Raw genomic sequence first — 27897 nt, 5'->3', positions numbered from 1 at the left:
CATTCTTACATAAGTATTGCAGAAATATCTGAGTACACGTTACAAGAAACTACATTCCCAGATCACATCCAGTGTGTGCTGGAAAATTTGCAACGATTCTACAAAAATGTTCCACGTGGTTGTTTTTTCTTCTTCCTACTGGTGATGATCCAGTGGGGCTCCAGTCACTACAGGCTCCCTTTTGGTGCCACAAAACAAACAAACTCGTGCGTCCATGACTGATCCTGCTGCTTCTAGGGCTGGGCCATATCATACCGTTCACGGTAATACCGGTATAATGTTGGGCAACGATAAGAAAATGAGATATGGTGATAGAATATGGGTAAAACGTGCATGCGCAGTGCCTTTGTTTTCATACGCACACGGCGGAAAAAGCATGGCAGCGACGGAGAATGAGAAGAGCGAAAGCAGATCGTTGAATGAAACAGATGAACCGGAACTGGTTTGTAAAAATGCTGCAGCTTCACTGGTGTGGAACTGGTTTGGCTTTCGTCCGTCAGATACACAACAAAGCACTATTTTTGGTAGAGCATGCTAGCGGGCCGTCGTTATTACCGTGTTGTTTGGAAAATACGGCACACTTAAAATCAATCCTTTGATTTTTCTGAAAGTCGACAGAGCCCCTTATAATCCCGTGTGCCTTATGTATGAACTCTGGTTGTGTTTACTGACCTCGAGACGATTTTATGTGCACGGCGCTCGAAAATCTGTCAAATGTTTCAGGACGACTTTGCTAAGCTACGAAGCCGCACCGCTTGATGGATTGTTGGAGCATTACGGCGATCGTAGGCGGAGCCTCGCGGAGTGATACGTACTGTGCTTCAACATAATATTACCGTATTGTGTGTGTTTAACCTCTTTTTAAGTTTTGTGGATATTATACATGGTTATGCTGAGGATATGTGGGCCAGTTTCCACTGGAAATGCCTTTTGGTTAAACTGTCAGCGAGGAATTTGCACTGTTACATGATTATGTAACTTTAATGCAGATAAAAACAGCTGCTTGTTGAAGTGAAAATACATTGATGGTTTTTTACACTAATAAAGTTGTGGAGTTGTAAAGTATTTTGTCTCATGTCAGTTATATCGTTATCACAAATTTTCAAATGTATATCATGATAAATACTTTTGGTCACCCTGCTCTAGCTGCTTCCACTGCACTTCACTTCTGTATGAATTGATCTTTTCATGACTGTTCACTTTGGACAAGCAGGAAACAGAGGTGTGACTTGTGGCTTCGCAGGATGATTCCCTTTAACAACAGGAGCACACAGTTTGTTTAGGCCACCATGAACAGCTCACATTGTAAATGACAAAGAGCCAGTATCTGATACTGCAGCTTCCACTCACTGTGACAGGATGGCTCGTAGGAGGTGATCACACTCTGCTTCATTGGGTTCCAGTTCAGATTAAGGGACAACACATGGAAAGACAGAAACTGGGAACAAATGTTTGACAAATATTTACTGTTAGAAAACATTCAGTGAAAACATCGATTTTTCTGTTTGGCTTCAAATCTGAGTCTCCAAAAGCCAGTCAGACAGTAGAGTTGGTATAAACAGAGAGAGGAGATGAAGCTTCTTTTAGACAGAGGAAGGGAAAGATTTAGATTCACTTAAAAGGATAATTCTCTATTTTTAGCACTTTCCACTTTTGCTTTCTTGCCATTAAGCTCTAATTAGCTTTAATTTCACTTCAAATACACGAACACAGAAAAGTAAGAGTGCGATTCTGCCAAAGGTAAAAACTAAAATGCAGCATTGTGAAAGGTCCCTGCTCACTCACCCCTCTGTCTCTTCACTGCTGTATATGTGCTGGATTATTTGGACTACATTGCATTGTACAGTTAGACTATGATTGTATCTGTGGGGCTTAAAACAATGACATGTGTTCACTCACAGTGGATTCATTTTCACGTCTTTAGGGCTGGTCTGGAGACATTAACTGGCTCTAGGTGACAGAAAGCGCTGCAAGGACTGAGAAAAAACAGGATTAATCCCTTTTTGGTGCACATTATGACAGCTGGGATTTGTGTATATTATGTGTTGAGGTTTTCTCTTTGTGACTGAGGTCCTTCCTGGCGGTGAGATTTGTATTGAGCGTGCAGTGCAGAGTGATCAGACACATATGTGCTGTTCCACAAACAGGATGTTTTTATTGTAGTCACTGCAGCAAGTGAGATCAGTGAGAATAAACCAGAGAGGTGGAAGGAAAAGATCAAACAACAGATCTTAAGTCCATGATACAATCTGAATGAGGAGAAAAGGCTCACTGTGTGGAAGGCTGAGATACTCTTCTGCAGACGAGCAGCAGAGACAGTTCAACAGGCCACAGAGTATTTTCCCAAAAGTCTCGGGGATCATGGAGATGCTTTCTGGCAGAACTGAGAGCAGCCTTTGTTCCTTTTGCTCAGCAGGGTTTCCATCTTACAGTGTGATTTAGCAGGTGGGGGAAGCTAAAATCAGCTGTAGTGGCTCTTTGTAGAAACTGAAATCAACAAGATGATAATCAGCAGGTATTTCATGAGCTGTCCTGGCTGATTTCCAGCCTCTACACTGACAGGACGCTGTTTACACCGTCTTTTTTCTACATTTAAGCTGAAATTCATATTCATCTCTGTTACTCTTGATGTAACAGACCACGAGCACCACAGCCATTGTGCGTCAGTCGCACACAGTTCTTTACTGTAAACTAACCTGATAATCCTGCACTAACCTGCAGAGGACTTTCATGTGCTCTTTAAGTAACACAGTTTGCTTTGCAGCGTGTTTCACAATATGAGAACATGAGGACTTCCATGGAAGCTTTCAGTTTCTATCAAATGCCACTGAGCAGTCCTTACCTTTAAATATAAGCTCTCCTCTTCCTGTCCTGTATTCTTTCTCCATCTCTGAGTGAAGTTATCTCAAACTCGTTTCTGTCCCTGTGAAATACAACAGCTGGACCTTTAGCTGCAACACACTGTGAGACAAACTGCACAACAACAGCTTGTGTGTTTGCTGTTGTTTGTTGGGCTGATAGAAACGTTGCAGTTGAAATTACCTGCAACAACATGTTACTCCCTTTATGCTCGATCGTCTTCTGTAGGGCTCATTAGATGCTGAAGTACCGCGGCCACAACTTATGGACACCTGCAGTCGTTCCAGAGCTGTGCCAAAGAAACCAAACCACACAGCGGCCCACTTGGACCTGTTACTGTGGCACACGTCATCTCTTTGTATGTGACGTCCCCTGGTGATTATTTCAAAGAGGGCTGTACGCTCAGAGTGACAGAAACAATAACTCTCTGCAAATTTGTTGAACCAAAAGTAACAAGAAAATGTAAGAAGTCCAAAGTACAGTTATTTGTTTAAAATGTAATGAGGAAAAGTAAAAAGTACTCCAGTAAAGCACAGATACCTGAAAGTTCTACTTTAGTATAGTAGAGTACAAAGTATTTGTACTTTGTTACTTCCCCTTTGTGATGAACCTTAACTGAGGCGAGTGAGTCGTGCAGCTCTTTGTTCTGGGCTGTTTGCTGACCTCTTGGATGCGTCGTGGCTGGATGCCCGGCCGCTCCGAGGAAGGTTCACCTCTGTTCCATGTTTTCCATTTGTGGATAATGACTCTCTCTGTGGTTTGGTGGAGTCCCATAGCTTTAGACATGGCTTTATAACCCTGTCCACACTGACAGATCTCAATTCATTCGTTTCTGAATCTCTTAGGATGCTGGCATGATGTCTGGCTTTGGAGGATCTTCTGGTCTGTGACACGCCACAGTTAATTTATCTTAATAATAAACACTTTCATTTAGAAAGAGCATTTTGTGTTTACTTGTGTTGTTGTTGTTGTGTAATATTTAAATGTGATGATCTGAAACATTTAAGTGGGACACTTTTTCACACCACTGTATGTTATTTTATTTATTATATATTTCTTTCTTTTTCTGGAGCGATCGTGATCGGCCACCTAGACCAAAACTGCCAGGGCCGATTTCCTCCCAGCCCTGATTCCTCAGTCATTCTTGTGGGCTACATCTCTCAGACCATGAAGATTTAGACTCATTTTACATAGCGGGCCACATACAGCCCACTGTATGCCGGACCAGTGAAACTCCCCTTACTGTGTAAAGAAGTGACATATTTAACTCTACATGATAAAGAAAAAGCTGCTGTGACAAAGACAGAAATCTGTTGTTACGGCTCTTTGTGCTTAAATCGTAAGAAATAAATGTGTAAAATTACAGAAAAAAGCCCTGACAGCTCATTGCTCACACTGCAGTTTTTTCCTTTGGTTTTTTAAACTGTAGTCACAGAAATTTCTGTAGTAAAAACTTTTCTGTCATTTAATTGTCATTTGCTTGATGATTTTGTGTAGTGTTAAATATCAACACTTCACCGAGTTCCTTTGATTCCTCCGAGGCATCCGATGGAAGACAAAACACTGCTCAGTAGACCATTTAACTCTTTATTACTTCTAGGAGGGAGATGCGTCCTGCACGACACGTTGATCTCAAAATGCTGCTGCGCCCCTGACAGTTTTATTACAGAAGCTCTCTCACTCTAGTCTAAACAGTGTGTCAGTAACTTTCCACCAGAGATGGTCCCGTCTTATCTACTTTTTCCCAGGCAAGCGTGAGTGAGAGTCTGCAGCGTTTGACTTCCAGGGACACTTGGTCTAATGCCTTTATTTTTCAGGGCCGTGTCCAGTTAATACTACACTATATGGTTATATGGCAGAATTGAGGCACTTCAAATCATTTAATCCCAACAGTAGCATGAATTACAATAAAGGAGGTTTTTATCACTAGGAAAGCTGTAAAACTTATCTCGGGGGCCAAATATAATTGTATGAAACAGTTGTGGTTTGGAGCCTGTTTCTACCCAATAAACCATCACACAGACCCACTGAAAGCTTCACACATGTCTCAGGTTATCTGTGTGCAGTTACCTGGAGCGTCAGAAGCTTGAAACTTGCTCCACTCTGTCTTCATCGCTGTGCTCTGCACACTGGTTGCTCACCGCATCATGTGCATGTTCTCAGGTGCTTTTGGCTAGAATTCATAGGATAGACACAGACAGGGTTCATGAATGCCTGTATCATAAAATAATGGAACGGGCAGAATACATATATTCTCAAAATCATTCATATATTTCCTGCTTTTCAGGAATGGAGGTGGTAATTAGCCTTTGGCGCAGTTGTTGACCCATAACCAATGATGAGCAGCTTACATCACTGTCACTGGGACAGTGCTGCACTGATCCCTTCCTGAGAGCCATCTCAATGCAAGCACAGAGAGTTAAGTCAGGTGTTTTTTCATGCGCTTTCATTATTTCTTTTGACTAAGGGGGAGTGAGGTCAAATTTGACCTCAGGCATGTCATGAATACTGAAACCTGGGCTGACTGAACTGACCACAGCTTCTGACTTCAGCATCACTGTGTCCTTTACACAAGAGGCCGACTGGCCCACAGATATAGATTAAATAAGAGACACTTATTATATAAGAGACACTCACGGGCTTGTGCTCTGTCACCGTCTGCGTTCTTTATTTATACAAGAGAAATGAATACATTCGTTCAGTGACATGAGCATGTGCGTATGTGATTGTGTGTGTGTGTGTGTGTGTGTGCAAGGTCAGAACAGCTTGTTCAACTTCTCACTATCGCTGTAGAAAGATTCAGATACAAATATCCGAACACGTTTCATAAAGAACAATCAGTTCTAAACAAGAAAAAGGTCATCATGCAGTATTCTATCATCAATAAACTTATATCACTAAAAGCTTATACTGACTACTCAGTACAATTTTCTATTTGCTCCTGCTGAAGACAGCAGCAGCGCTGTGTGCATAAATCCAGCTTTTCACCTTCTGTATGTGTACTGTTGCAAGGATTTTTTGACCTAAACGCAAACGGACCTGGCAGGGAGGCAGGCAGGTGAAGTTCCACGATGAAGGGAGTGCAACCTGTTTGCACTCCCTTTACAAACAGATAACTGTTTGTAAAAAGTTCTTTCTGAAGGATTTTCAAAGTTGTCTTTTACAAGATGTCCAGTATGTTTGGATGATGAATAACAGGGGTGCACATAAGTGGTCCTCAGGTGCGCATAGGCTGTCAAAATGAGACGCGTGTTTGCGTACATAAGATTTTCTGGAGGAGGACAGACATTTGTTTAGAACTCTTAAAGATGTTGAAGAAGCTCCTTTAAGCAATTACTTTGGTGTTCCTCCACCTCCAAAGAAATGTCAGCAGGAACCGCAAAAGAAGCGCGTATTCTCGGAAAAGTGGTTGCAGGAGGTGAGCTGGCTTCAAACAAACGATGAACGCACAGAGATGTGGTGCAGAATATGCTGTGAAAATCCCACTCTAGTGGACAAAAACAGCCTTTTATATGGACGCAAACGCCTGTTGCAACTTCTTATCTGGTGCGCCTCTTTTATTTTGACAGCGAATGCGCACCTACGGACCACTTATGTGCACCCCTGTGAATAAACCATCTGTCAGCCTGGCTGTAGAACAGCAGAAACCCTGCTAAAGCAGTTTGCGCCTATTTATAAGGTCCATGTGTCCATGTGAGAGAGGTTTGGTCTCTTATTGTCTTTTAGTTTTTATTGATATTTGAAAGAGAATGACTTGTTTTGGTTTAAACTCTGGTTTACCGTTATGCTCTGTACAAATTACTCATGGGGACAAAAGGAACAAAAGTTAACAGAAAGAAATATCTAAAATTGGTCATTGTCCAGTTTCTGTCCTTCTGCACTTTGTGATTGTAAGTTCCTGGGTCTTCTCTGATTTACCAGTTAATGCTGGCAAAGAGATGAGCTGATCTGCTGGGACTGTGGCATGAGCTTGACTTTGAAGTCTGCATAAACCTGCATTATACTCAGTGTGAATAGAGTCGTGTATCATATGGAAAATCATTGTCAAAACAGCAGTTACTGGAGTTCAGGCTGAATAGTTCCTTAGCCAGAAAGTGGAAATTATAAAAGAGCACTTGAAGCTTCTTTTTTACCCTCACCTTTTATTTTATTTTTGGTCTTTCATGCAAACAGTAAAACAACAACAAAAAAATGGAGTTCAGCAAGAATTCTCAGTGTGGCCTCTAAAACCAGGAACAAAAGAAAGCATTTTAACTTTGTGCTGAAGTTTCAGGCTCAGGCAAATCTTTGGTGTTGATGTTAGGTTTGTACGCTGTCACATAGTGATTTTATCTTTACTTATATGCTTATATGCATCTATAAATCCTAGCAACCCTACTGATCTGTCCACACTGAAAAACCAACTTTTCTAACTTGACCTGACCAACAGCACACAGCTGGTTTCCTACCTTCCTTTTCTCTGTCAAACACTCAAGCTCTTTTCTCCACTTTGTGCTGTATCCAGTGACTTTTTTAATCAGCAAATCCAAACTTTAGAGACAGTCAAAGCTTTCTACCCTCTTATTTCCCTTATGTTGATTTTACTTTAATGATCACTTAAAGGCAAAAATCAGAACACAGCCCACCCACAATCAAATTAAAACAAAAAGGCAGCTAGAAAATCAAGATTGAGAAAATAAATGATACTACACCCTGGTAAAGAATCAATTACCTATAAAGCATTTTATGCTCCCAAAAAATGTTTTCTTAAAATCTCCTCCCATCCTTTCATTTTCCTGTCAAATGAATAAAAATATCTTCACCTAAAACAACTTGAGAAGTAGAAATGCTTCTTTGGTAGAAGGCATTACTGCTTGTGGATGTGTGGGACCTGTGACCACAGATGTGTTTGTATTTAGCAGGTCACAAGTCAAACAAGTAGTCAATAGCAAATCTAATACATTTGACAACCTACATGTGTCCAGGCCTCCTGGGAGGTCCTGAAGTGCTTTGCTTTTTGATGTTTGAGGAGTGTTAATGCACCACAAATATATTCATTTGGTTAAATATCAAAAACACACTTCCCTTCACCAAGTTACTAATAAAACAGTAAATATCAGGTGTAGAATCATAATCTGTCAGACAACAGTTTGGCCCTGCCCTCAAAATACTTCCACTAAAACAGCTTCTTTGTCCAGCTGTGGGAGACCACAAAATCTCACAGCAGCCAGCCTAACCTATCACACATCCAGGAATTGGTTTAGGACCAATCAAAAGTCAGGGATCATCATCGAGGTCGGCAGCCTGAAATCAGTCCGAGTCACCGTGGAAACCACCTGAGAAGATAAACCAGATCACACTGTGACTGCTGAAAAACACTCATGTCCTCACTGTCAAATCCCTTTGGTTTCTTATGAGTCTGCTCATCATCTGTATTTGAGGCCCCATCTTATCTTAATGACCTTGTAGTACCATATCACCCTATTAGAGCACTTGGCTCTCGCTCTGCAGGCCTACTTGTTGTTCCTAGAGTATTTAAAAGTAGAATGGGAGGCAGAGCCTTCAGTTTTCAGGCCCCTCTTCTGTGGAACCAGCTTCCAGTTTGGATTCGGGAGACAGACACTATCTCTACTTTCAAGATTAGGCTTCAAACTTTCCTTTTTGCTAAAGCATATAGTTAGGGCTGGACCAGGTGACCCTGAATCCTCCCTTAGTTATGCTGCAATAGACGTAGGCTGCCGGGGATTCCCATGATGCATTGAGTTTTTCCTTTCCAGTCACCTTTCTCACTCACTATGTGTTAACAGACCTCTCTGCATTGAATCATATCTGTTATTAACCTCTGTCTCTCTTCCACAGCATGTCTTTATCCTGTCTTCCTTCTCTCACCCCAACCAATCACAGCAGATGGCCCCGCCCCTCCCTGAGCCTGGTTCTGCCGGAGGTTTCTTCCTGTTAAAAGGGAGTTTTTCCTTCCCACAATCGCCAAAGTGTTTGCTCATAGGGGGTCCTTTGATTGTTGGGTTTTTCTCTGTATGTATTATTGTAGGATCTACTGTACAGTATACAGCGCCGTGAGGCGACTGTTGTTGTGATTTAGCGCTATATAAATAAAATTGAATTGAATTGAATTGACATGGACCTTCATCCTGATCCTGGACTGTCAGGCTACAGGGGACCAACTAGGACATTTTACTAACTCAGATCAAACTCATCAGATTGCAAGTTTATAGACTTAGCGGGAGTAATAAAAACATTAGATTTGCTTTTAGTCAGTGCAAGAACATGAACAGTATACCTGGAATCAGTAATATTTCTGTAGGTTTTCTTTCAGCCTCCATCGGTGAGGTTTGATGTGTTTCTATTAAATTGAGGCATTTCTTTGTCTTAATCATCTCGCTCATAAACACCACAAATTCTCAACACAGGTCTCAACATGATGTAATTGAAAACAGCAGAGTGTGTCTTACCTAATGAGTCCAGGCCATGCTGATGAAGGCTTCACCTTCATATTTGGACCTGGCAGATCTGCGTCTGCGAGCAGCTGCAGGACAAGTCTAAAGACAAAGAGAGACAAAGTCCAGACTTTAGAAGATCAACGCTGATCCTTTCATTCAGAATTGAATCTGCTGAGAGCCAGCATTTGAGCTTTTGTGTCAGAATCCTTTCATTTTAATGTTTTATTCTGCTTTTAAAAAAGAGCAAGAAGAATAAATGAAAAGAATGTTTAATAAACAGATAAGGGCTAAACCCAGTTATATTGGAGTGTGGTGAAACTAAGACATCCTACTTAAGTTATGGAATAATACATTAAAAGAGTCATGGTCTGTTGGTTTTTATTGGGTTATTTTGAGTTGTCTAGTTTTTATTGAGAGCTTTTAGTGTACTTTTCATTGTTATCTTAGAGCTTTAGTGTGTACTATTTTAAGTTGGGTTTTGTTTGTTCTAGTCTTCCTGTATTCTGAATTCTGTTAGGATTGTCATTTGGTTTTCCGTTTACTCGTGTTCTGGTATTTATTAGCGTAGCCTGTGTTTTCTTTTTGTCAAGTCTATGCACATCTAATGCGGTGTTAGAGGTTTTCCAGTTCAGTTACTTCCTGTTTTATTTTGTAATTTTCAGTATCCAGTGTTTTGTATTTAGATTTACTTTCTTTGTATCATTTGACTTAACTAGTTTCAGCTCTTCCTTGTTCCCCATGTTTCCTCTTCTCTTAATTGCCTTCAGTGTGTCCATATTTGTTTATATAGTTCCAGTTTCCATTTTTCCATTGTCAGTGCATCTGTTAGTCTGTGCCTTTAAGTTCTCTGTCACTCTGTATTCTGTATGTCCTTTGACAAAGAATTATTAAAGGAGCTCTTTATTTTGTGCCTTGCCTGCTTTCTAAGACTGCATTTGGGTCGTCATTTCAAACCTCATGACTAAAATCATTAATGCTGGGAAGAATTTTAGAGATTAAATTGAACCTGTGAGTACAAATACATTTTTTTAACTGGTATACATGTACATGTTTTTAATTAAGTAATGTAGGAGTAGTAGCATGCAAAGAGCAATGGTGTGATGAAGCCGTGTGAATGTGTTGAATCTTTCTGGCCAGTTGTTTGGAAAAAAGGGAGATCCACAAAGCCCCGTTCTCTGACACTGAATGAATTATTGGGAGATATTATGTAAAATGGTCCCAAACTGCTCATAATTTTTGCCTTTTTGGTGGCTCCATAATGTGCTTGCAATCTCCTGCTTGTGACAATCCTGAGAATCACCTCAGATCCAGATCATGCAAAACTGTAATTCCCACATCTTTTCAATAGCTTAAATCACATAATGAGGCAGCCACGTCATTTCAGACAACAGTGCCTTGTTTATCTTTGGTTACGTGACTTTCTGAAGAACAATACAAGCTTTGACATGGCATTAATTTGGACCCTCTGCTCAGCACAGACCTTGAGGTTTCAGTGTTAGACGTGACATCACTATTTGCGAAGAAAGGATGGGCAAGAGTGAAGCAACATCAAAAATAAAAATAACTAGAATGTGTATGTGAAGGTGTAAAGTTGGTCACATATTTTTGAAAAAAAAATTCAGTAGCAACAACAAAGTTTTCAGATGTAGTTTTGGTATTTTTAGTGAGAGCTAAGCACATGCAGCTCAGTTTGTGTGTGTTTGGTGTACCGGGAGGCAGCTGCTCTCCTGTTTGGGGCACAGGTGGAGTTTGCAGTGCAGGTAGACGTCACCAGAGCTCCCAGTAAACTGGAACATACTGAAGGAGAAGTAGTTGGAGGTTCCCAGTCCATTTTCCTCCACCTGCACAGTCTGGTCAGCAGGGTTGGCACAGCTGCTCACAGACAGGAAAACACACTTTGTTCAGGAGTCCATGAGAGAGATCAAAACCACATGACTGTCTGAGTCTGCTGTAGATATGTATATGCTCATTATTGCTCTTCAAACTGATGGTCAAATTTCCAAGCACCACCTGAACGCCTCATCTGTTTTTAACCCATCACTGGTCCAACTGTCATCATTCCGCTTGCGCTCTGCTGTGGTAAGTACAGTACACTCAGTCTTGCACTGTTTTATTTTTATGATGATAAAAATACATGTTTGACATTTAAACTCACATATCAAGTCCAACAGAGTTCAAAGAATAAAGAAAGAAAAAAAAAAGAATAACCTTCGCTATCATTTATATACGTTTATGATGTTTTGCTGTTAGCAGCAGTGCTAACACTAGCTTCAATGCTAATGCTAGCAACAATGCTAATGCTAGCTATAGTGCTAACACTAGCCTTAGCAGTTGTCAACTGACAAAAATAATATTCCTGTGATATTCCTGCGATATTTCTTGGTGGTCAGTGATACAAAAGTAACAAATGAGCTTTATTATTGCCATTGTGGCTCAGTTTTAACAGTAAGAGTGCTAGCGCTAGCAGCATTGCTAATGCTAGCTGCAATGCTAACGCTAGCTGCAGTGCTAACACTAACTGAAGTGCTAATGCTAGCTGGAATGCTAGCGCTAACAGCAATGCTAAGGCTAGTAACAGTTAATTCCAGTAACAGTTCCAGTTAATTAGTTGGAATTATAAAATGGCTGCTGTATCAGCTGGTGTGCTATATTACTCTATAATTGTTCAGTGTATCATGTGGTGTGGGCTTTGTATTTCTGTTAGTCTGATAACACTGTACAGAAAGCTAACATATTATTTCTCGTCGTACACTTTCAGGAACTTGATAAAAATAATTGGGCCAGAAGGGAGTAAGACTTCAATGGAAGAGGACATAAAGAGGTCCAAACCTGTGGGCTCTGGAGAGTCTACTTCAGAAACAGCTGTGAACATCCTTATGCAATTTGGACTTGAAAAAGAGGTCCTGGAACATCCGATCTCATACTCTGAAGATCAGATCACTCCTGACAACCTGCCTTTTACCTTACAAGTGACAGGGAATATCCCAGTGCTGGCCCAGATGCAAGACTACACTGCCACTTCACCTAGGGTCTTTCCGCATACCTGCTCTCTATGTAACAAGGAATGTAATCAGATGAAGGTAAGTTGAAGATTGTTCGATGTTTTTGCTTTCAGTCAGTTTTTATTTATTTGAAACGCAATGTTTTTTGTTTTGTTTTGGGGTTGTTTTTAATTATTTGACTTTGAATCCCATTATAGGATTTTGGTTTTGAAAAAGCTTCATGGATGCTACTTTAAAGTTTATTTGGTTTGTTTTATTCACTATTACTGCATAATGATGACTGTAGGAAGACTACCAACTTGGACTGCAAACATTTGGACAAATTTTCACATATTTCTGCAATTTAGTATTCTGTAACAGAATTTTTGAAGGATTACAGTCCAGACTAAACTGAACTATATGTCTACCACATGTTGTAATTTAAAAAACTACTTCAAAGAGACCTTCAGAAACTTCAGTGGTCTGTACTTGCAATTGATAGATTTAATGTCTTTTGACTTGATGTAAACCCATGCGAAGACATTCAAGGCATTTGCTAACAATGGAGCCAAGGCCTCAGATGACGTGATGAGGAAGAATCTGCAAGCATGAAGAACCTGTGCATCAGAAAATGTTGGAAGATGGCTGTTTTTTCATTTGTCTCTGTCCTTGGGCTACTGTTCCACAGTGCTCATTCAGCTTTGCTTTTCCTAGAACTTTTGCTGAATGTAAAAGTTCCCCTTTTTGTCTTTTGTCACTAGAGTGAAGAATAGTGTGTTTTGGCCGTTATTTCATATCAGTAGGCACCTTGTTTTTGTGTTATACTAATTTTCTTTACTCATACTTTAAGTTAGTGTTTCGGTGTCACAAGACTTTTACTACCACAAACATAAGCACCCGCTGCGCCCAGTCATGAGCTACACAAGCACCAGCTTTAATTTGACTGATTGTTGAATCTCTCTTTATGGATGTGCCTTCCTTTGCTGCACCAAATTTCACATTTGGGCTCCTCGTCAAAGAAACAGCGCCTTCCTCTTCTGGCCTATTTCAACATCATCTTCCTGTCGCTACTCTAACTGTGATCAACATAGGTGGTGCATTTTGTCCTAATCCAAACTTGGCCTCTCCTGAGACGACCTTCTTGGAACCTCGGGAAATTTTGATGCCATAAGAAGAGCCTGAGAGTCCAGAATCCAGAGCCTAAGATGACCCTTTTGTTTTGGTTGTTTGTAATCAGATGTTTGACTTGTGTTTTCTATATATACTAAATAATTTCATCTTTAAAATTTTATCCCAGGAAAGGTATAATGTGTCATGCTTATTTGTTCCTGTTTTGTTTTTGGCCTATGAAGGTTTCTAAGTGCAATCCAGGCTCCTGGCTAATGTTATAATGCTTCTCCGTTCAGTGAAGGACTAACTGTTAATATTTTAAGATTTTTTTTAAGGCCACTGCAAAGTTTAGTGACCTTTTTATCAGCAAGTGATGTCAATGACAAACATTGCTCCTGATAATAATGAATCTTGTCTAAATGTTTGTTTTTTGTTGTGACCACTAGGATTGGGTCTCCCACCAGAAAACCAGCCTTCACATCGAGAACTGCAAACTTCTGCGAAAGCAGTCAGTCTTTCTTCTCTGTACTTCGTGATTATGAACCGATATCTTTGGGGCAGCACAACCATGGTTGTGCCAAAATGATGTCGGGGTTGTAATGCTAGGATAGCTTCCTAAGAACTGTTCATTTGTATTTTTTCATTTTTCTTTGTCATATTTGTAGCCCATTGGTTGCGTTCCTGTAAAGCACCTTAATGATTTATTGTTAAAAGGCTGAATACATTTCTAAGTTTTTGAATTAATGAACAATAATATATTTTTAAGGACATTCTACCTTGCAACATCTGACAAAAATGCACCTGTGTTTTTCCACAGATACCCAGAGTGGAACGGTGAAATAGCATCACCGCTAGGGTAAATATCTTCATTTGAAGTCATTTGGCGAATAAAAAAACATGCCAGCATTGGAGCCTTTCATTTTCTTTCATTTAACTGTGCTTTTCTTTTTAATGCACTTGTTAGTGCGTCAGGTGCCAAGCCCTCTCCCTCAACGTCTGCTGAGACTTCCCAGAAGAAAACCAGACATGAGAGTCGTTCCCGTTCCTGCAGCCCCCGCAGTCATCGTGACTCGGAGCAAAGCAGCGACAGGCGAAGAAGGCTTTCCCGCTCTCGCAGACCCCGCACTCATCGTGACTCGGAGCGTAGCAGGGACAGACGAAGCAGCCGTTCCCGCTCCGGCAGCCCACGTCGCCACCGTGACTTGCAGAATAGGAGGAACAGTCATTCCTGTTCTCAATCACGCAGCCGCCGAAGGGAGAGACACAGAAGCCAATCACGATCTCTGTACAGGTCCAGACGGAATCGCAGGTCTGTCCAACAAACATTTTGAGAACTAGGATCAATCAAGAAGATTTAGCTCTCCAGTGGATTGTTAAAGGGCGAAATATAACATATATATAAAAATATAAACTTAAAAAAACTTAATTGGTGGACAGCATTTACCTTTTGTATCCATGCTGGGTGTGTGCTTTGAGATGTTTATGAGTTATTAAGTTCTTTGATCCATACTTTTTTCAGGTCCCGGTCTCATTCTGACTCCTCGTGGTATGACCGTCCTTCCTCTTCACGATATCGATCACGCTCAAGGTGCCGCGAGAGACGATCCTCACCGAGAAGAAGAGATGAGAAACGTTCATCACCGAGGAAAAGCTGGGAGAGGCGATCGTCGACCGAGAGGTCATCTCCTAGGCGAAAGAAGTCGAGCAGCTCAAAGATCTTGGCAAAGAAACTGCTGGAAACATCAGGTTTGAAAATTGCTTCATGTTTTATTTTTTTGTATGTACTCATTAGTTTTTCTAAGATCAAAGTTATCCTCCCCCCTCACAACCTTAAATTTACTAATGTAAAGGATAAATAAAGACCAGTGCCACCAGAAATGTCAGTATAGTTTTTTCTACTATTATAAAACTTTCAGAAACAGTAGATGATTTTCGAGACTTGGCACCCACCAAAGTGTGAATCTCTTTTGCACCTGTGGTCTTTTAGCTCTCCAGTCCTTATCAAAACAGTCTGACCTGGAGACTGTCGTCAAAACTTTGGCTCCTGCCCTGCTGGCTGAGCTAGTCAAGATGAAGTCGTCCCCATCAACATCATCATCATCGTCCTCACGTTCTGCATCTCCAGAAACAACTAAAGGGACGCCTAGCACAGAGAAGACAAAGGTGACTTCATATTATGCCTTTTTTCATGAATGCACAGTTTTGGACAATTTATAATGTGATCAGTGACAGATGACGTGATTGTTGATGCCACACAACCAAGATTAAATCTTTCAACACAGATTTATACAAGCAGATAGTTTGAGTCAAGTTGTCATGATGAAATCTGCATTTGGTTTGTTCATATTTTTCTTCCCTGTTTCCACAGGCTGGTAAATCTTCCCCTCCGACCATGGTGAGGCTACAAGGGACTGTAAGTAGTCTCTGTCACAGTGATGTGATTTCTGCTATGGATAAAAAAATTTGTCAGTTGTTTTGTTTAGGTCAAAATTACAGGTATGTACACTGAAATTTGTTCACTGTTCAGGGGCAGATCTAGAGAAATTTTCTTAGGGTGGCAAAGAAATCAAATAGGGTGGCAAAATCGAAGCCTTTTTATTTTTCAAACACATATGCAGGTGCTTACATATGGTTAGAATCATTCAAATGCAGTAAGTATACACATTTTTCATATAAATATAGTCTAGAACTTAATTATTGTCTGTAGCCCACATAATTACACACTTTAGTTACATAAAACATGCGAGTTTCTGTATAGCCTGTATAATAAATAAATATGTAGCCCAACAAGTATGAAATCCAGAAAGCTACACAACATGGTGCGGTTCATTTACAAACACAAGTCTAACTTATGTTTCACACTGTTAGAAAACAATCACATTGTTACAGCTTAAATGACACAAAATGTCAGAAATCTGCACTGTCATGAACAAAAATTGAAACCTAATTTTTCATGATTTGTTGGATGAACCCACTGAGGTCTGAAATACAATCGGCCATTTTTGACTCCTTTTGAGTTTACGTTTGTATTTCACCCTCAGATTGTTTCATTTTATTTTTTTCCCCTTGCCTTGTTTGGTGTCTTTTCAGCTCAACTGAATTTAGTTGTTTTTTTCACTGACATACTGCATTAGTATTACTGATCTGAAATCACACAAAGAACTTAAAATCCTAGTAGTATTTTTTTACTGTAAAAAAAAAAACAGTATATTTTTATAACTTGAAATGCAAATATAAATTGTACATTTTGTAAACATATACAACTATTTATCTAAAAATGCAGCCAATACACCTGCCGGTTTTTTGTTTTGTTTTTTTTTTCATTTTGTATAAGAATTTAAAAATATTACTACAACTAAAATGAGAGAGCAATTAGGTGTCGCAATAAGATGCCCCACAAATGATGTGTGCCAGTAAAAAAAAGTTTGTCCACCAAAAGACAGAACAGCACAGGGATAAACCTGCAGGCCTGACAACAGCAGGTGTATCACTCCGCTGGTTTTCTACTTAGTGACAGTGTTTACATTGCAAATGTGCCTTTGTGACATTCATTAGTGCCCTGACTGACACACAAAACAAAACGACTACACAACAGAACAACTACACAACACACTAAGTAAACACTCCACACTAAAACGTGACGACAGTATTTAGAAAAAAGCGTGGCTTATATATATTATCATAACTCTGGATTTACTGGCCTGTAATTAAAATTTCAAAACTTTGAAGTCCGAATTTTCAATGTGGGCTGAAATAGAAACTCAGCATGGCTGCAGCTTGTTGCTGTGTCAGCTTACATCAGTCATGTGATTTGGAGGTGCAGCGTGTCCGTAGACCACAGAGGGTTAATAACACTCACCTTCCTTCCATTTCCAGAGTGTAACATCCACCCACCTGTGTAAAAAGCAAAATTCCCATGGTGTTGTTCAGAATGTGCTCTGGCACAATCATAAGCATCGCTTGCTACTGAAAACAAGAAAAAAGCCGGTCCTGCTATGGGCTGAACCATTTGTTAATGGTGGAGGGGGGTAACACTATGCAATATTTTCAGTTTTAGCATTTATATTCACTGTTGACTGTAACTACGCTCAAACTGTTAATGCTATCTTATTTTAATAAACAACACTGTCATATGCAAAACTGGGGTGGCACTTGGGGTGGCAAGGGATCATTTTAGGGTGGCACTTGCCACCCCATGCCACCCTTCTAGATCCGCCCCTGTCACTGTTATAGATGGATGAGTTCATTGACCTACTTGTGAATCTAGAGAAAGTTCCTCTCCTGTTTGTCTCCTGGTTTGCTTCTGCAATCTAAGATAGATATTTATGCACCGTAGCTACAATTCTCTATAAATATACTGTCCGTTCACGGTTGTAGTCCTGCATTCATTATGCGGTTTAAAGTCAGTTGGTTATCCTTACATTTCTTCTACAGTCTCGCACCCCTCAAATTCATAGTTACTTTGGATTATACTGAGCTTTTATATAGTCATCCCCATGTCAGAAAGTTTCCGCTCAAGTCTAATGCTATGAAAACATACACACTGTACTTTGTTTTTATTTTGCTGTGTTGCATTATGCATTTTTGAAATCTATATATACACATTGCACTGAAAACATCCTTGGAATCGCACTGGTTGCTTGCAAGTTGCCACAGTTGCTTGTAGTTTGCATGGAAGACTCCAACTTGTCTGTAAATACTTGTAAGCTCATGACAAGTGCTCATGTATGATTTTTAGTGTGAATGTAGTAACTTAACAGTTTTGGTAGTAATACAAACTAATGTATGTTCGTTGTGTGTGTGTTTGTAAGGAAGCTGCGGTGGCACCTAAAAATACAGCCAAGGCTACGGAGGCTGTTGAACCAATTAAAGGTGCTGCAGTTGACGGTGAGCCAAAAGTCTTGGCTTCCAAAGCAGAAACGGCCTCAACCACGCAGATTTGTATTTAGATCAGCTGGGTAATTTGCATCCTATCTAAACTACCACTATTGAACTTAACTACATTTCCTTTATTCCAAGACTCTGCAGAGACTGCAGAGAAGATCTCAAAGGATCAGCCGGTCGCTGTTACCCACCCAACATTTTGGGAGCGGATACAAGAGCAACTGTGTCCAGAAAGAATCCGTAAGAAATCCCCAAAGATCTGTATGAAAGATTTCTCAATGTGAAGATATTTTCTATTTTATAATTATTTTTTTGTTTTTCTTTTGCTCTGCACTTTACAGGTTGTCTCAAGACAGTCAAACTTCCCAAGTCAAAGGTAACATTAAAAAAACCACTTCAGTTATACCTGTAAGAAAAACATGCTTTATCAAAGTGCTTAAGTTTTGATCTGAAATAGTTCAATTTGTTTTACAAGTTTGTAGTTGGGTTATATCTCATTGTCAGGTGACGCTCAAGTAGGTGTAAATGTAGAAAAATGTTAAAAATTCACTAGGGATGTCGCAATACCAGAGATTTTGTAGTCAGTATAGACACCAATAGAATTGCACCATTCTTGGTTACCAATTTAGTATTGTAATAAAACAATTATCTCATGTACTAACACATACTAAAACTCCTTTATTGAAAAGCTAGTTTAACATGTTCAAATTATATGCACAGTCATCCAGGACATGGTGGTTTTGAGTGCTTTTTCCTTCCCAAGCTTGACATGTGCAATAGTGCTGTTTACACATTGCCTTTTGTGAATCAGTTATCACTGTTTATGGATCCACCTTAAATGAAAAGTACTTTCATAGCTGACTCTTACTGCCTTTTTTGTCAGTGAGTCAAGGTAGAGCTGTACTACGTAAAACAAAGAAAGAAAAAAAGAAGTAAAGGAAAAGGAAAATTAGCATCAGAAACATTTTGTAATAGGTACCTGATTGTGTTCATAAGTTAATGTTTGCATTTTTCAGATTTCTGTCTGGAATTTCTTCCATTGCAATTGTAAACTGATCCTGAAATTCTTTTCGTTTGCACAGCTTGATTCGCTTGATTACAAGGTGCTGTTAATAAGCAACCTGCCAGAGTATCACGATGGCTGTTACGCAGAGGAGGACATCGCCGGTCTGCTCACTCGACACCGATTTGAGTATTACGACGACGCGATCTACGTTATACCACAGGCACGCATGGTAAGCACCAGTTTGCATTGGGCTGGGTTATGACCTTCATTTTAATGGCGCTCTAAATATCTTTTCTAAGACGACCTAACTAACATTTAGTTAGTTAATACATATTTTGTGAGTGCCTGTCTTCATGGTTATTCAGTAAAAATCAGTGTTTGGTTGTTTGTTTTTCCTTCAGGCTTTTGCCCTCATGCCGACAGCAGTGGCAGCTAAAAACATCGTGCTAGCATCAGAAAATCATGATTTTATTCTCAATGGGTCTAAACTTCGACTGCAGGTTGAGAAGGGCAACATTTTAATGACGCCGGTAAGCACTGTGTGTAGATAATGCAATCTACTGTTGTGACAGATGTTATTAAAATTATTTGAAAATATTTGTTTCTGCTTGTTTATTTAAAGTGTGATTATAAATGTAAAAAAATATTTCTTTTTGTAGAAAAAAATACCTTTAAGCTGAAATAAATCGAACCGAATCCGAAGTGATGTAATGATTTTTAACTGTTTTTTTTCTTTCAGCTTGAGTTTTATAAGTCTCTGATGAAACGGCTATGCTATGTAAGTAACGCACATATCTCAGAAACAAAGACTGCACTAGAATACCTTTAGATTTATTGGTCAGAGTATAAAGTCATAACTGGAAGCACTCGCATCCAAGTCAAAACACCTTGAAAAATGGGGACATACCCGTTTTTTCAGATATTCACACAGGGCTAGGAAAGGTTTGGAGAACTTCTTTCCTGGAATAAATTAAATCCTCATTTAAAAATGCATTTTGTATATTTTTTTAAACATTTGTTTAACGATTTGAAACTTGTGCAAAAAATTACGAAATTGGGAACGAGCCAAATGCGTTTTTCACGGCACTGTGTGTACATTAGTTTAAATATTTTTTCAACCAGTGTTATCAAAAACAGCAAGAGCTGCAATTATAAATTGTTTGGAAAATGAAGATAGCTGCCAGGGTGCATACCTGCTGTGTGAATATAAGTGCAAACTTATGACCTTGATCTTGGAACTGTAGTATAAGAATGTTTGGAATGTCATACTGTTTGTGGGGTTGTTGTTTTTTCACGTTAACCCGGTTTTCTCGAAGCAGCAAGTGACTGACAATGGAGCACGATTAATCTACATCAGGAACATCTCGCCAGGCGAGTCCAGGGATCTCAGAGAAGCTTTGAAAAAAATGGATTGTGTAAGAAACTACCTGCCTCTTCTCAACAAGGTATAAACACACTCATAAATGCCAACAAGTGCATGTGTTAGAAGTCTGTGAAAGGCTGTATGAGATATGTGCTTGTGTAAGTGTAATCTTAACCATACAGAGAAATTGACAGATTAACCGCTTGCACACCAAACTAAAGGACATGCACCAACCTTCATAAATCCATCCTTAAAAAGAGATGATGTGTCTAGATTTGGATGCTACTTATCTTGAGGAAAGCACAACTGCAAAACTATAGCGATAGTAAAGAGAGACTGCCGATAAGCTGCTCGCTGAGCAATTCTTCATATGCTCATGCGCACTAGTATTTATCACATTACAGCATGTTGAGCGTGGCTCCAGTGCATCATTGAGCCAGGATTTCTGACTTTTGAATCCAGTGATCTCCACAATAAAGCTGTACTTAGTTCACTCTTTCCACGTGTGCTTAGCACTTATTTTCTAACATTTACAATGTGAAGGTAAAATGTTCAGAATACATTTTCTTTCTTGTGTTTCAGGTGTTTATCGAATTTCAGTCTCTTCGTGATGCTGATCGCCTTGGCGTTTGGTACAGCCTTCTAAAACGGGCCACCGGCCACAAATTGTCAAGGCTGAAAATACCACAGCGTGGATGTACCTCACTGCGTAAGTGTTTTTTAAATGGGATTTTAAACAAATATGATTTAAAGGGAAAAAAAAGATGGGTTAAGTTAATGGAAGGTCATCTGGTAAGACCTTTCTTTCGCTTTCTGTTTGTGAAACACTCATGAATAGATTTTTCAGTTCTCCCCTGGGCTGTGGATAAAGTGAAGACAAAACTGCTGATTTATTGTTGTTCACAATAAATCATTGTGACACATTCCCTCAACTTTTATCCACTAACACTGTGATTCTCGTTCCCACAAATCCTTTGATGCTCATTTGCCTTATTATCTCTCTGACCTCTTTTCTGGCCCCTCCAGAAATCTTTGCTCCATCAGTGGTCAATTTCCTTCTGCTTGTCTCTGCCCCAGACACATGAACCAGAGCCATTACTTAAACTGCACTTTTTCAGTCTGGCATTTGAGCTAACCCACTAATCATTGTTTTTCTGATGTCTATGATACCTTGGGTATCTGTAAAGGTGCTTAAAGTTCAAATAAAAGTCAAAACATTGATATTACTGGATCATTGTAAACATTAAAAACCTGTTTTGCACCACTCATTTTTCCTTTTCTTTCCCCCACAAAACTTTTAACAAAACGTATTTTTGCTTGTGCAGCACCAAGATTGCCAGACAAAGCTTTGCCAGACACCGAGGTTGCTGTTGATGGTGCAACTGTCCCAACAGAAGATATTACCATCCCACAACGCAGCACTTCACCATATTGGATCACAATGACAACTAGTCCCTTTGTGTTCCCCACTGTCTCTCCTTGGTTCACAATCCCAGGTGAGAGAAACAGCTGGAAACTAAAATTAACCTCCAGATATAAAGTGTTGACTGTTACTAACTGTGTTTGTTTTACACTTCTAGAGTATTTAACTGTCAGTGAACCTGATGACATTGAGGTGAGTGCATCTTCTAAACCCAGGTTTCATGTGTTAAACAGGAATCCTTGAGTAAATACCAAGAGGTGTCCATTTTTCCAAATACTCACCTCAAAAACCACATTTCTTTTTTTCTGCTAAACTTGGTTTCATTTTGTCTTCTCTATGTGGTCAGTAATAATAATATATATTTTTTAAAAAGTACCGCAAAGTTTCCCTTCAAATAAACTTTGGTTCTTGAACCTTGTGTCTTGTAGAAAGCCCAATCTCAAGGTTCTACGTTCTCCACGATCATGTTGACCGGTTTGCCAGAAGGAAACTACAGTCAGGAGGATGTCACCAAGCTGGTGTGGCGTTACGTCCCTGATCAGACTGTTCAGACTCTGTACTACAAAATAATCGTTTTATCACTGCAGAGGAGGGTGAGGAGTAGACCCAGCAGGCCGATACAGAGAAATTTGCATTTGCAAATTTAATTCAATTTAATGATTAATATTGAATGTTTCCTCTGCATCATTTTTCCCCTCCAGGCCTTTGTGTTTTTTAACAGCTGGGATGCGTGCTGCGATTTCGCCAGGGATTACCTTAAAAATCCAGTTACTGTTGGAGAGTGGACGCTCAGAATCCACATTGTTTTACAAGACATGCTTCCTGGTACAAGTGAGGTATGAAAATGGAGCAATCGGGGGCTGTTAAATCAGGGGCATGCTCCTGTTTCACTCAAACTATTCAGATCCCAATCAAAACAGATTTCTCCTCTAAGGAGTGAGCACAGCATCATCCTTCTCTGGGCTAATATTAATAGAATGAGACTCAGAATACTTTATTGATCCCTAGGGGAAATATATTGGTTACAGTACAAACAGTAACAAAGACAGATACAAGAAGTAAGGAATAGGACAATATATACAATATATACATACATATAAGTCACTTATTGATAAATATCTGAATAAGAAATGGAAAAACTAAAAATATGCATGAATTTCAAATCGACTATTTATTGTTACTTTGTCTGTATTTGTTCCTTCCTTTTTGCAACAGCAGCACAAAAGCTGCATGAACTTTATCCACTTTTCTGTTCATAGGCGACAACCCACGTCATTCCGCCACCACTTTAAATTTCCACAGAGCTCCTTGTGAAGTCAGCCCCGTGTAAACTTTAAAGACCCAGACATAGGTTATAGAGTGTTTTACTGACTATTAAGTAATGCCCTTACTTATTTTGAAACTTCAGTCGCTGCTAACCTTCTAGCTTCAGCGTTTCCCATCTCAAGTTTCCTTGTGGGCTAGCTATTCAGGAGCTTTCTGAGAACTCTCTCCACAGCTACATGTTAAGAGGAATCGAGGTCTGACAACTGTTGCGGAAAGTCACTGAGTGTTAAGGATGGTGAGTTAGTGAACCCAGACGCGGACCTCTCGTTAAAGTTGAACAGTGTCTTTATTTACAGTGAAGCCAATCCACAGTTATCCATAGTGCAAGTCCCTTCAGTGCTCCTCTCCCCGTCTCTCCTCGTGTGTCCACACAACTCCCGTGAATCAGTGACGTCTCTCCTTCCGTCTCGTTCGCTTCCTGGGAAAAGGCAAAGCAGCCACGATTAGCCTCCCTCCGCTATCAAACGCTTGCTTTACCCTTGCTGAGCTCGAGTCACTACCAGGCTTGGTGCAATACTCCAGCGCTGTCTGTCACTCAGCCACACCATTAAATAGCTCTGCCAACGACGGCGGATGATTGGCAGCAGCTGGCGAGGAATCAGTCGCAGGTGGGACAGCAGCTTAGAGCGGCAGCACTTCCGGGTCGGAGATCTCCCGTTGCTACGCGACCGCGTAACAATGGCAGCGGAGCAGGAGAGGAAAAAACAGAGCGAGAGAGAGGAGAACAAATACACACAGGTCGCCGGTCGGGGCACCGTCAGACCTGACACTGAGACTCAAATAGCATCAAATAGTTCCTGCAAAACCTTGGTTATATGTTGTGTCGTTACTATCCTGAAGTATGAATCCTTTGCCACAAAGATGCAAACCAGGATCGAGTCACTTCTCACTTACAGTGGAGTCCAATATTTATCTTATTAAATGTGGTCAATAGAACATTAAAAACACTCTAGCCAGGAGGAGAGTTCTTCAATATTTATTGTACAAACAGAGGATCAGTGATTGATGTAATCCCCTTTCATCTTCTACTCTTTTCACAGGAGAGCATGTATAGAAGCATGATGAAATGGAGCACCACTGTAAGTCAGCAGTCACATAAATCTGTCTTGTAAAAGCAGCAGGCTCGGGTCTCCCTGATCTTAACGCTGGTTGTTTTTCAGCATGTTCCAGAGTCGGAGTCTCTGGAGGACCGGCTGCTGAGTGTGGAGGTCTCCGAGGTGAATGTGGACCTTGTCGTGATGATCGTGGAAGTGGTGGCGTCCATTGCTGCTTTTGTCAGATTCTTGCCGCTTGCCAACAGGGTACGATTTCATAAACACGTGCAACTTTTTTATGTGTTACAGAAGGCTGCAAGGCTTGTCATGGTGTCTGCTGTTCTTTTCATATTGACAAACATTTTAAATGAGTCTGAAGGAGACTTTGTGTTTTTTTTAACACTAGTTGAGCAAGTTTAAATATTCCCTGCGGCAGGCAATCTGAATTTGACATGCCTTTGCAAACACTGGTGAAGAAGGACTGCCTGAAATGCACCAAGTTCTCAACCAAGTAGTAATCTTATGACCTGTTCAGCCTTTTGTCCTGGCCCATCGAGCAGGGGAGATCCCTGCAGTTTGAGGCAGCGCTAAGTTATTCTTTTAGTGTTTCTTGCTCAGTGGTTTTATTGTTCAATCAAAAACTTTGCAAAAGTATAGAAATATGTTTGCACTTATTTCCCATTTGCAAGTTTAAAACCCCAAGATTTTTTTTCTTTGCCTTGTACTATCGTACAGGGCAGTAAAGAAACTCGCCAGGACAAATTCTTTATGGCCCTGTACAATACAAATCGTGCCTGTAGCACACCCATTGAGTACCACTGTGTTGCTCAAATATCCTTTCTGTTTTCTCAGATATGCATTGAGATGGCCGAACCTGGTGGATTAACACAGGTGATGGAGAGCAAAGTCACCAAGGACTATTTATCTGCTTGGTAAGTGTGTCCCACAATCAGAAGTGAGAAAAAGAGGAAATTTATTTTACACTGTGTTTTTTCATTTTCTTTAAAGTGTCTTCATGTCTGTCTGACCTTGTGCTTTTTTCTCTCCTCTTCATAGGAGTAAAGCTGGACGTATTGAGTCGTGAGTATCTTTCTTTTTCAGGTTTAGTGGCAGAGTCAAATATACCATACGCTCCTCAAGGTCGTCTATAGTAAACAGTTCCCAAAGATGCAAAAAGAGAAGAATGTGATTTAGATATAAGCAACTCTAGATTAGGAATTTGAAATGGAATTTCTTCTTTCACATGAACATTTTGTGACAACAAACCTCTTTTCATGGTAACCTACTGGCATCTTTGCTTTTAAATTCAGTTTGAAGAGCCTGAAACAGCGTCTGCAAGACTCTGGTGACAACAAAGTTAACCTCAAAATGAAAACCAAGAAGACCGCAGAATCGACTGATGCAGTGACCAAAGGTGACTGCCAGGCGGAGAGCCAGAGGACCGAGGAGGAAGCAGTGACCCAGCCCGATGCTGCAGCCGCCCCTGCTGGACAGCAGCCAGAGCCCAAGTGTCCTGACGACGAGACGCAGGAGGGAGAGGAGAATGATGGATGGAGCATGGCCGACATTAAAGGTACAAAGAGCTGCTTTAAATCAGCAAAATACACCGCTCTGACAGCCAAAACACAGTAAACTGAATATAAAAAGAAAAGTTGTGATATTTTATGGCTCTGATCTCATATTTGTGCTCCTCACTGTGCTACAGACATTCAGCCTGGTGGTACTAATATATTTTACATATGTGGTGTTTAAAAAATGCTCCGTTGGTGCGATGACTATATCCCACACCATCACCAGCCTGAAATTTTGATACAAGGCAGGATGGATCCAAGATTTCTGACCCTACCATCCTAATGTCACAGCAGAAACTGAGATTCAACAGACCAGGCAGCGTTTTTATTTTACAGCGTTGCTGAGCCTGTGTGAATTGTACCCTCAGCTTTGCGTTCTTAGCTTAGAGAAGTGGAACCCAGTGTGGTCTTCTGCTGCTGTAGCTCATCTGCTTCAGTGTTGGATGTGCTGTGCGTTCAGAGATACTCTTGTGCATTGTAATAAGTGGTTGTTTGGCTTGCTCTGGCCTTCCGCTCAGCGTGAAGCAGTTATTTCATTCTCCTCTAAACTCAAAAATGCATTTCCTCCAGGGAACTGCCACTCACTGGATATTTTCTGTTTCAGACCATTTGATGTAAACCCTAGAGATGCTTCTGTGGGAAAATCCCAGCAGATCAGCAGTTTTTGAAATGCTAAGATCAGCAAACATGCCACGTTTAAGTGACTTCAATTATTTTTCTTCTTCATTCTGATGCTCAGTTTGAATTTCAGCAGGTCATCTGACCATGTCTACATACCTAAATCACTAAGTTGCTGCCATGTGATTGGCTGATTAGAGAGTCACATTAATGAGCAGTCAAACAGGTGTACCTAATAAAGTGGCCGATGAATGTTTCAGCTTTTCAAGTAAATCGAAATCATTTGTTCAATTATTATTGAGTTATAATTGAATGTTTAAATATTTTATAAAGCCAGTGGCTCCTGTAGCAGATTTGTTGATGATTAACGTGTCGCTCTTTTCATTTTCAGTTGTGGGTAAACGCAGGAGGGAGCTTGTCGGACCTGAGGCAAAGCGATCTCGCTCTCAGTCTCCGTGTGTTGTAGCAGATTTCAGACTGCCTCAGTTCAACCCTAACAGCCCCATCGGTCAGACACACACACTCTAAATTCAAATTTGTTGTTAATACTTGTCTAATCCTCCTGTTTCTGCTTCTCTGCAGGTCAGGAGTTTGTGGTCCCTAAATCAGGATTTTTCTGTAACATCTGCTCTGTTTTCTGCCTGAATGAGAAGACCGCCAAGGAACTCCACTGCTGCAGCCAGAAACACTACGACAACCTGCAGGTACGCACGCACATACATATACACGATTCAGCACACAAAATCACACTGTTGGCCTAACGATGTTTGTTTTCTCGCTTTTCCCTTTGTTTAGAAATATTATGAGGAACGTCGACAGAGAGCTACAAAAACTTTGTCTCAGACGTCTCCAGGCTCCGTTTCTGACTGATGGACCTGATCTACTGTATTTTTAACACATAACTGTGGAGAGTGTATATATATGTATACGTGTGTGTATGTGTGTCCTGGATGACTGTGTATATGTTTGCGGTTTTGTGATTTGTTTCTTATTTCCTGTTTTACTTTGAAAGTTCATGTCTTATGTCAGTGTGTTCAGTTTTACCTCTCCCCTGTCTCGTTAGCCTAATTACTCCCAGCTGTGTCTCCCTCCTGTTGCCCATTCCCTAATTACTCCCCTGTGTATTTAAGCCCTGTGTTTTCCTGTGCTCCCTGTCGCGTCGTACCCTCAACCTGCTGTGTGTTTGTAATGTCCAGTCCTCCAGCACCTCGGTTTAGTCTTGTTTTCCTTTTGTAAGTTTTATTTTCAATCGTTCGTCCAGCAATAAAGCTGCGTTTTCAGTTTA

At 40.3% G+C, this 27897-nt stretch overlaps 1 protein-coding gene and 1 long non-coding RNA gene across 5 annotated transcripts; one reads left to right on the top strand and one right to left on the bottom strand.

Moving 5' to 3' along the window:
- Positions 1 to 96: 96 nt before the first annotated feature.
- Positions 97 to 14940, bottom strand: LOC146490297 (uncharacterized). Its single transcript, XR_014872834.1, has 7 exons — positions 14832 to 14940; positions 11006 to 14698; positions 9309 to 9395; positions 4930 to 8174; positions 3043 to 3743; positions 2843 to 2923; positions 97 to 2487 (listed from the first exon to the last, which is right to left on the bottom strand). It is a non-coding gene; the product is annotated as an uncharacterized LOC146490297 (long non-coding RNA).
- Positions 11918 to 27897, top strand: LOC146490296 (uncharacterized). 4 transcript variants are annotated; one of them, XM_085153347.1, is made up of 27 exons: positions 11918 to 12376; positions 13834 to 13895; positions 14205 to 14243; positions 14352 to 14696; positions 14907 to 15133; positions 15375 to 15550; positions 15756 to 15800; positions 18199 to 18274; positions 18407 to 18511; positions 18613 to 18647; positions 19354 to 19506; positions 19679 to 19807; positions 20017 to 20055; positions 20597 to 20722; positions 21223 to 21349; positions 21966 to 22136; positions 22221 to 22255; positions 22492 to 22656; positions 22765 to 22899; positions 24430 to 24468; positions 24550 to 24690; positions 25276 to 25355; positions 25480 to 25503; positions 25734 to 25996; positions 27004 to 27120; positions 27195 to 27316; positions 27408 to 27897. In XM_085153347.1, the coding sequence occupies exons 1-27, from the start codon at positions 11918 to 11920 to the stop codon at positions 27480 to 27482; spliced, it is 3510 nt and encodes a 1169-aa protein (XP_085009473.1). In that variant the 3' UTR covers positions 27483 to 27897. The 4 variants fall into 4 exon arrangements, with proteins under 4 accessions (XP_085009473.1, XP_085009475.1, XP_085009474.1 ...); XM_085153350.1 differs by having other exon boundaries at positions 12098 to 12376; positions 20594 to 20722; XM_085153349.1 differs by lacking the exon at positions 19679 to 19807.

Source organism: Neolamprologus multifasciatus, unplaced genomic scaffold (assembly GCF_963576455.1).
Source record: "Neolamprologus multifasciatus unplaced genomic scaffold, fNeoMul1.2 scaffold_32, whole genome shotgun sequence".
In the NCBI taxonomy this organism is placed as follows: Eukaryota; Metazoa; Chordata; class Actinopteri; order Cichliformes; family Cichlidae; genus Neolamprologus; species Neolamprologus multifasciatus.
This window is presented reverse-complemented; position numbering and strand designations above follow the sequence as displayed.

Coding starts and splice junctions, on each gene's coding strand:
- LOC146490296 (XM_085153347.1), top strand. CDS start 11,918: ATGGCTGCTGTATCAGCTGGTGTGCTATATTACTCTATAATTGTTCAG. Junction 18,648..19,353: donor TCAAACTTCCCAAGTCAAAG/GTAACATTAAAA, acceptor TCGTTTGCACAG/CTTGATTCGCTTGATTACAA. Junction 22,256..22,491: donor GTGAACCTGATGACATTGAG/GTGAGTGCATCT, acceptor TGTGTCTTGTAG/AAAGCCCAATCTCAAGGTTC.